Source organism: Electrona antarctica (genome assembly GCF_951216825.1).
Source record: "Electrona antarctica genome assembly, chromosome: 21".
Taxonomy (NCBI): Eukaryota; Metazoa; Chordata; class Actinopteri; order Myctophiformes; family Myctophidae; genus Electrona; species Electrona antarctica.
The window spans coordinates 4386287-4396302 of NC_136802.1; the positions used below are offsets into that span (position 1 = coordinate 4386287).

General features: G+C 47.4%; 1 protein-coding gene across 1 annotated transcript in view; it reads left to right on the forward strand.

Moving 5' to 3' along the window:
• slc12a6 (solute carrier family 12 member 6) overlaps positions 1-7922 on the forward strand; it is a 62228-nt gene extending 54306 nt beyond the window's left edge. The window contains exons 22-24 of the mRNA XM_079491736.1: positions 4038-4357; positions 5576-5709; positions 7457-7922. Of these exons, the coding sequence (XP_079347862.1) occupies positions 4038-4357; positions 5576-5709; positions 7457-7548 (546 nt within the window). The 3' untranslated portion in view covers positions 7549-7922. The remainder of the gene's footprint in view (positions 1-4037; positions 4358-5575; positions 5710-7456) is intronic.
• The last annotated feature ends 2094 nt before the right edge of the window (positions 7923-10016 follow it).

Here is a 10016-nt window from a genome sequence, read left to right on the forward strand (position 1 = left end):
TTGAGTAGACCACCTTAGGCGTTAGCAGTAGCACCCGTCCTGTCTCGGATAGATACTGATGTGGTATTGTATGTAGAAGGGAGTTCCAGCCGCGCCTCTAGCCTATAGATATAGAGCGTCGCAGTCCCGCCCCCTACCAGGGCCCAGGAAATGATTCTCCGTTCATTTTCCTCATAGACATTTCAGAAAGTATTTATTTAAAGACATTTACGCTGCGGACAAAGCCAACTCGAGTCGTGACAAATCATGACAACAAACACAATTTTTTGGGCCGAACAAATAATTAGAAAGAAGAAAAAAACAGGCAGGTTACAACATTCTTTTGTTGTTTTTCTTCTTTGTAATTATTTGTTTGGTCCAAAATATTGTTTGTGTTGTCATGAGTTGTCACGACTCGAGTTGGCTTTGTCCGCGGCGTAACCGTCTTTAAATAAATACTTTTTGAAATGTCTATGGGAAAAATGCATTGGGATTCATTTCCTGGTCCATGGTAGGGGGCGGGACTGCGACGCTCTATAGCAGGCCAGTCTGGTGCATCTCAGAAGCAGGACAGGTAACATGCGAACAAGAAGGCACTGGAGCAGCTCAGACGATTTAGGCCCTTAGTTTATTATAACAGGGTGCAGGTAAAAAGTGACAACGTTTCGATGTGTAAGTTACATCTTCGTCAGGTCATCATGACCCAGGATGTGTAAGTTACATCTTCGTCAGGTCATCATGACCCAGGATGTGTAAGTTACATCTTCGTCAGGTCATCATGACCCAGGATGTGTAAGTTACATCTTCGTCAGGTCATCATGACCCAGGATGTGTAAGTTACATCTTCGTCAGGTCATCATGACCCAGGATGTGTAAGTTACATCTTCGTCAGGTCATCATGACCCAGGATGTGTAAGTTACATCTTCGTCAGGTCATCATGACCCAGGATGTGTAAGTTACATCTTCGTCAGGTCATCATGACCCAGGATGTGTAAGTTACATCTTCGTCAGGTCATCATGACCCAGGATGTGTAAGTTACATCTTCGTCAGGTCATCATGACCCAGGATGTGTAAGTTACATCTTCGTCAGGTCATCATGACCCAGGATGTGTAAGTTACATCTTCGTCAGGTCATCATGACCCAGGATGTGTAAGTTACATCTTCGTCAGGTCATCATGACCCAGGATGTGTAAGTTACATCTTCGTCAGGTCATCATGACCCAGGATGTGTAAGTTACATCTTCGTCAGGTCATCATGACCCAGGATGTGTAAGTTACATCTTCGTCAGGTCATCATGACCCAGGATGTGTAAGTTACATCTTCGTCAGGTCATCATGACGACCTGATCGAAACGTTGTCACTTTTTACTTGCACCCTGTTATAATAAACCAAGGGCCTGAATCGTCTGAGCTGTTCCAGTGCCTTCTTGTTCACATGGTATTGTATGTATCTCAGGGCTTTAAGCAACTAGTCCACTATTCAACTAGTCGACTAGTAAATCCACTAGTCGACCTTGCTGGTATTGGTTGACTAGTTGATAAGAAAGGCGTTTTTGGTTTTTGTAGGCCTCAAGATCAGCTATAATGTTAGATTATAGTCACCAATGTACCGTTTTTAAATGTACCAATATCATAAAAAAATGTGTTGTGTTTTTTTACATAATAGGTAGTTAAACAACTAGTCGACTAGTAAAAATCACTAGAAGTTTTTGAGGGGCGCCAGCCCCTCCTATATTCAGCTATTAGTGTAGATTTTCGTCGTACACAAACATTACATTCCAATTGACAATGAATGGAGAATCATATGTGGACGAGCAAATCGGCTAATTATGTCTTACACAAAATTCCCATTGACAACGAATGGAGAATTTACGTCATGATGTGGCCTAGCAAATCGACATGTTACGTCATGATGATGTACGCCCCTCACTTCACAGGGGTGTGATTTTTTTGTATTCATATTTTTTGCTCAACCTTGACCTCCAAGAGTGTATTCGTTTACGAGTCAAAAGTCGGTCAAATAGCATGTGCAAATATGTCTTAGGGGTTTGTTTTATTTTAACCTCCCCAAGTAACAGGCGGGTGGGGCTTTGATGCATCTGTTCTGCACGATTCAACCACAGTCTAAAAAGAAAACCCCACCCATCTATGACTTTAGTTTGATAAAACAAAACCATTTAAATTGTCTCTGTCTCACCTGTGCTCCGTAAAACCTTGATGATGTTAGTCGTTAGTTAGTTTCTGTGTGTTGAATAGAGAGTTTTGTACGTCGTGTTTTCTGTAGGTATGTAGAATGACTTGTGCTTCGGCGAGAAGGTGTGACGTGTGACGCGATGTCGCTCAACTAAAATTACACATTTTCAACTGAAGAAAAAAAAATGCATTATAAAGATTTACAATTACGACAACTTAAAATTTAGCCATTCATGAAATTACATTCAAAATGCTACAACTAAACCAAGGACAGTCTAAGAAGGACGAGACGCGAAGACCGTACGGGCGACGCCATGTTGCTTTGGAAGGAAAGAAACATGCGCAATGGGCTATATGCAGCCAACACTTCCGCGTTCAGCTTCCTTGGTCTCAACTGTGCATGTTTCTTTCCTTCCAAAGCAACATGGCGTCGCCCGTACGGTCTTCGCGTCTCGTCCTTCTTAGACTGTCCTTGAACTAAACTAGCCTCGGTATATCCACCTTTTTGTGTGTTGCATAAGTTCCTCTTTCTCTTGCTGTGTTGCCAGTTTTGCAAGAGAAACAAGTGGCCAGGTCTATGAAAACGAGCACAAATGAAAATAGCTGATCTACAAGATCACAGCGACACATTGTGAGGTTGTACATCTGTTATTTAAAATCACATTGAGAATAGATCGAAACATTTTGAATATATTTTTAAACATTTATAATAAAAAAGGCACAAAATATTTTCAGATGGATGTCTGTGGACAATTACATATTAATCTGGGGTTCCTTGACGTGAAGAAATGTGGGAACCACTGGTTTAAACGAGATTAAAGGACCACTTCACCACTTTTCAACTTCTCTTCCTATAATTGGTCCTAACTAATGTTCATGATAAAACACCACCATTTTTTCCTACTCAGTCTGTGTCTCATAGAAAGGCTGTGGGCAGTTCAGAAACCCGTCCACCAGTGACATCATCGATGGTGAATCCAAGCTAATAGAAATGGCAGGCTTTCTTTTCCTGAAAAGTTGCAATGCAAAAGTTGAAGCCATCGTTCTCACGATAATACAAATCTAAATATATTTTAAAACAAATCTTGTTTAAAAAAAAATCTGCCTAATGATGATGTCACTGGTGGACGGGTGTCCGAACTGCCCAAAGCTCTCCTATGAGACACAGACTGAGTAGGAAAAAATGGTGGTGTTTTATCATGACCATTAGTGAGGACCAATTATATGAAGAGATGTTGAAAAGTGGTGAAGTGGTCCTTTAAGAAGCAAGCCCAAATAAGCAACTACTGTACACTCTAGAATCAAGCCCAAAATAACATCAACCAGCAAAACTACCAATAATTTATTTGCAAGTGACTTTACAGAAAAAGAAAGTAAAAGATTGCTTATAATAAGCAGACATGGCAACACCGCCTGAAGGAACCAAAGCACACACATAAGGAGCCCCAGTACCTTGGCGGAGAAAAAGGTGAATACCCAGGCTTTCCTTTTTTTGTTCGCATTCGGCTCAAAAAGGTTTTTTCCGCTGTCTTCTACCAGGGAGGGGAGGGGCCTGTTGCACACATGCCAGTATAAAGTGCTGATATTTGCGCCGCCCTCGTTGAATGAAAACAATGTATTTCAAACTCCAGCTCGTCCCTCTCCAGGGCTGCATGAACAACAGCGCCCGAGCGCTCGGTTTTCTCACCCCCTCAATGTCGTGTAACTCTGTCTCACTCTGTGGCTCTGTTCAGGCCCAGCTGGTGTAACTCTGTCTCACTCTGTGGCTCTGTTCAGGCCCAGCTGGTGTAACTCTGTCTCACTCTGTGGCTCTGTTCAGGCCCAGCTGGTGTAACTCTGTCTCACTCTGTGGCTCTGTTCAGGCCCAGCTGGTGAAGGACCGTAACTCCATGCTGCGTCTGACGAGCATCGGCTCCGACGACGACGACGACACTGACGGCGACCGGGAAAAGACGTCAAGCCTGGGAGGAGGAGGAGGAGGAGGGGGAGGAGGTGGAGGAGGAGGAGGGGGAGGTGGAGGAGGAGGGTCCGCCTCGACGGAGCATCAGCGGCGGGTCCAGATGACGTGGACGAGGGACAAGACCCTGCAGCACCGGGCAGCGGCGGCAGCGGCAGCGGCGGCAGCGGCACACTCCGGCTGCTCGACGCCCGAGGGCTTCAGGGACATGCTGAGCATCAGGCCGTGAGTATAGGAGCGCCCTACGTCCGTCCCTCCTTCAGGGACATGCTGAGCATCAGGCCGTGAGTATAGGAGCGCCGTACGTCCGTCCCTCAGGGACATGCTGAGCATCAGGCCGTGAGTATAGGAGCGCCCTACGTCTTCAGTGACATGCTGAGCATCAGGCCGTGAGTATAGGAGCGCCCTACGTCCGTCCCTCCTTCAGGGACATGCTGAGCATCAGGCCGTGAGTATAGGAGCGCCCTACGTCTTCAGTGACATGCTGAGCATCAGGCCGTGAGTATAGGAGCGCCCTACGTCTTCAGTGACATGCTGAGCATCAGGCCGTGAGTATAGGAGCGCCCTACGTCTTCAGGGACATGCTGAGCATCAGGCCGTGAGTATAGGAGCGCCGTACGTCCGTCCCTCCTTCAGGGACATGCTGAGCATCAGGCCGTGAGTATAGGAGCGCCCTACGTCCGTCCCTCCTTCAGGGACATGCTGAGCATCAGGCCGTGAGTATAGGAGCACCGTACGTCCGTCCCTCCTTCAGGGACATGCTGAGCATCAGGCTGTGAGTATAGGAGCGCCCTACGTCTTCAGGGACATGCTGAGCATCAGGCCGTGAGTATAGGAGCGCCGTACGTCCGTCCCTCCTTCAGGGACATGCTGAGCATCAGGCCGTGAGTATAGGAGCGCCCTACGTCTTCAGGGACATGCTGAGCATCAGACCGTGAGTATAGGAGCGCCCTACGTCTTCAGGGACATGCTGAGCATCAGGCCGTGAGTATAGGAGCGCCGTACGTCCGTCCCTCCTTCAGGGACATGCTGAGCATCAGCAGATCTACAAGCTCATAGTGTGGCACTCAGTTTTTCAGATACTTCTGGGTGTCCTTGACATGAAATGGCACCACTGACATAGAAACATAGTTTTTTTCAGAAAACTAGGATTAGGAATTAGAATGTATTGCTTTTTAGAATGGGCTCGTTAACACCCTGAGCGGCAAGGACAGAGTTCTCCGTTCAATCAATTACGACGAAGATTGATAAAAAGGACGGATGAATCACACCTCCCGTTGTTGTCGATCGCCTCCACAGCCTTTTGGCTACATCTAGCCACCTCAGCTACATCTGGGACACCTGGTCCGTAGCTAAAAGTGCTCCGCTGCTATAAATCGCTGGGCGCTATGATTTAATGGAATAAATAACCCCGGGCGTTACTGTCCTTTTCTCCTGCCTCAGGGACCACTCCAACGTGCGGCGGATGCACACGGCCGTGCGTCTCAACGAGGTCATCGTTAACAAGTCTCACGACGCTCGCCTGGTCCTGCTCAACATGCCCGGACCGCCGCGGAACCAGGAGGGAGACGAGAACTGTATCCTTTAGCGACATTTATTTATTCTGCATTTGAGCCACGGAAACACCATTTGATGACATTTAGCCTCTCTGACCCATTTGAGTCACGGACCACCATTTGATGACATTTAGCCTCTCAGACCCATTTGAGCCACGGAACCACCATTTGATGACATTTAGCCTCTCAGACCCATTTGAGCCACGGACCACCATTTGATGACATTTAGCCTCTCAGACCCATCTGAGCCACGGACCACCATTTGATGACATTTAGCCTCTCAGACCCATCTGAGCCACGGACCACCATTTGATGACATTTAGCCTCTCAGACCCATCTGAGCCACGGACCACCATTTGATGACATTTAGCCTCTCAGACCCATTTGAGTCACGGAAACACCATTTGATGACATTTAGCCTCTCTGACCCATTTGAGTCACGGAAACACCATTTGATGACATTTAGCCTCTCAGACCCATTTGAGTCACGGAAACACCATTTGATGACATTTAGCCTCTCTGACCCATTTGAGTCACGGAAACACCATTTGATGACATTTAGCCTCTCTGACCCAAGAATAGTTTGTTATCGTTGGATAAGATTTTGTCCACAATTCCATGCTGTGCTGATGTTGGTACCATTAGGTACCATGATGTTGGTACCATTAGGAGAGATAATGGTTGATCAAAATAACAATTCCTCTACATGCGTAAAATTAAATCAAATGGTAAACGATAGAAATAAAGGCATTTCTTGGGTGAACTACCCCTTTAAGGAGTTTGACTTGGAGGTAGAAGATCTACAATTAAACGCGCACACGTTCAAATAAAAAATATATAAAGACATTTAAAAAATATATTTAATGAACTGTGGACCTAACCTGACTCCGCCAGATGGGGCAGCAGAGAGTACACTGGGTCAAGGCAGCACTGTGTATGCCTTGATCCCGCCTCTAGCTGCCGCTGATTGGCCAGGCCGTTTTGTGGCCGGAGCATCAAGTCTGCCTGAGAGTTCCCAGATGGGAGCAGGAGGGGGGAACGCAGTGTACTCTCTGCTGCCCCATCTGGCGGAGTCAGGTTACTGTGGACCATGCACCTGCATTAAAGATGGAGTGCCGTGATTTTAGTATTTTTTTCCCCAGTATTCCATGTGTTTATGAGGTGACAATACATTCTGGACGGGAACCCCTTTTGGTGTTTTAACTAAGCATTATGTTATACTTTAGCTATTGAAAAATAGCAGATCTACAAGCCCATAGCGCGCCACCGAGTGGCGCGCTACGAGCTTGTAGGTCTGCTATTTTTGAAAAATCGTGAAAATGCGACACAAATCTTTGAATATAATTATATTCTTTCTGAATACTTTTTTTTTTAGGCCTAAATGGGTTATGTAAATGGTGCATAAGATAATCTTAATGGTGCATAAGATAATCTTAATGGTGCATAAGATAATCTTAATGGTGCATAAGACAATCTTAATGGTGCATAAGATCATCTTAATGGTGCATAAGATCATCTTAATGGTGCATAAGATCATCTTAATGGTGCATAAGATCATCTTAATGGTGCATAAGATAATCTTAATGGTGCATAAGATCATCTTAATGGTGCATAAGATCATCTTAATGGTGCATAAGATCATCTTAATGGTGCATAAGATCATCTTAATGGTGCATAAGATCATCTTAATGGTGCATAAGATCATCTTAATGGTGCATAAGATCATCTTTCCCCAAAGCCGTGTGGGTCCTTAATAACCACCGTCCAGATATGGAGTTCCTGGAAGTCCTGACGGAGGGCCTGGAGCGCGTCCTATTGGTCAGAGGAGGAGGCAGTGAAGTCATCACCATCTACTCCTGATTGGACGAAGAAAAGAAGCTAACCTTCCAGAACAGCCAATCAAACATGAAAGGGAGCAGAGTGGGAGACGGACGGACGGACGGACGGAGGCAGTTTGAGCTCCTCTTAAACCTCTCCACAAAATGCCCACATAAATACTAATGAGTGATTGGCTGCAGCTGGGCTAGCCCCTCCCCCTCCAACGCCCGCTACCACCGTATGCCATAGCGTCGGCTCCCATTCCACGTCACGACGAGCTGCGACTATACACCAACGATGCCAACGCACTGTCCTCGAACGAGAATAAAGAATGCTCAGCTGTGTGTGTGTGTGTGTGTGTGTGTGTGTGTGTGTGTGTGTGTGTGTGTGTGTGTGTGTGTGTGTGTGTGTGTGTGTGTGTGTGTGTGTGTGTGTGTGTGTGTGTGTGTGTGTGTGTGTGTGTGTGTGTGTGTGTGTGTGTGTGTGTGTGTGTGTGTGTGTGTGTGTGTGTGTGGAGGGGGGGGGGGTTTGGGGGGGTGGCGGCAGGGCTGGGCGATGTGGACAAAAATCAAATATCAACAAACATTCTTGACCAAATACCTCAATGTCGATATTCTGATGATTATGTCAATTTTTCTTTTTGCGTTTTTTCAAAGAAATAGCGAAAAATTAGCCAAATCAGCCATATCGTATTACGACGTGCAAAACTCCCAGACAATGTACCTTTTTAGCCTCATATCACTTAAGTCAATATACTATCTATATATTGCCCGCCCCTGTGTGTGTGTGTGTGTGTGTGTGTGTGTGTGTGTGTGTGTGTGTGTGTGTGTGTGTGTGTGTGTGTGTGTGTGTGTGTGTGTGTGTGTGTGTGTGTGTGTGTGTGTGTGTGTGTGTGTGTGTGTGTGTGTGTGTGTCTGTGTGTGTGTGTGTGTGTGTGTGTGTGTGTGCGCGCAATAGAATGTGGCTCAGGGTTCCATTTTGTAGAGAATAAGAGAATATAGTTTGGAAAGCAGGTGTGAATTCTCAACGTGTAGAATTGTTTGTTTTGTTTGTGTTTTATTTTCTTCTTTTTTTTTACACATCAAAATCCTCAGTTTTAGTTTCCTGACTTGTCTTGTGTGTGTTAGCATTATGTTATGCTTTAGCTATTGAAAAATAGCAGACCTACAAGCTCATAGCGCGCCACCGAGTGGCGCGCTACGAGCTTGTAGGTCTGCTATTTTTGAAAAATCGTGAAAAATGCGGCACAAATCTTTGAATATCAGTGGCACCGTCAGGACGTATGAAGTGGGGGCTATGGTCATGTAGGGTACTAGGCTACGGTCAGTCCTATGGGCTATGGTCATGTAGGGTACTAGGCTACGGTCAGTCCTATGGGCTATGGTCATGTAGGGTACTAGGCTACGGTCAGTCCTATGGGCTATGGTCATGTAGGGTACTAGGCTACGGTCAGTCCTATGGGCTATGGTCATGTAGGGTACTAGGCTACGGTCAGTCCTATGGGCTATGGTCATGTAGGGTACTAGGCTACGGTCAGTCCTATGGGCTATGGTCATGTAGGGTACTAGGCTACGGTCAGTCCTATGGGCTATGGTCATGTAGGGTACTAGGCTACGGTCAGTCCTATGGGCTATGGTCATGTAGGGTACTAGGCTACGGTCAGTCCTATGGGCTATGGTCATGTAGGGTACTAGGCTACGGTCAGTCCTATGGGCTATGGTCATGTAGGGTACTAGGCTACGGTCAGTCCCCAGTACTGCGGGGACATTCAGACCCAAATGACCGCCTCTCTCCGGCCCCTATATGACTGACTGTAAGCAGGCTGTTCCCACACATGTCAGTGTAGCAGAGCCTCAGCCCTGATGGCCTCTGGTTCGAATCCCGGGGCGTTATACAGTACATTGGTGCTGTGACCCGGAGCGGGTTTCCCCCGTGGGAGGAGGTCAAAAAAAGGGGGGGGGGGGGGGTAGCAGAGATGTCCCTTTGGTCTAGTGGTTAAGATGATGGACTTTCACGCAGGAGACCCGAGTTCGAATCCCGGGCGTTACACCCAACATGGAGACGGTGTAGATCCGCACAATCTGGTGGTCTCTTCCCCGCAGGGCGTGCCTGGAGGCACCCACCCACCCATCCATCCATAGTGGTCAGTCCATAGTGCCCAGACCACCTCCACTGGCTTCCCTCCACATGAAGGCTGCGGCGCGGAGTCTCTCCCCGCGGAGCCTCTCCCCGCGGAGCCTCTCCCCGCGGAGCCTCTCCCCGCGGAGCCTCTCCCCGCGGAGCCTCTCCCCGCGGAGCCTCTCCCCGCGGAGTCTCTCCCCGCGGAGCCTCTCCCCGCGGAGTCTCTCCCCGCGGAGTCTCTCCCCGCGGAGCCTCTCCCCGCGGAGTCTCTCCCCGCGGAGCCTCTCCCCGCGGAGCCTCTCTGCGACTGAGCTATACTTGCCCTGTTCCCTAAGAAGGGAGATGCCAGGAAGCCTCCGAACCTGAGAGAACTCATTTCAGACTGAGTG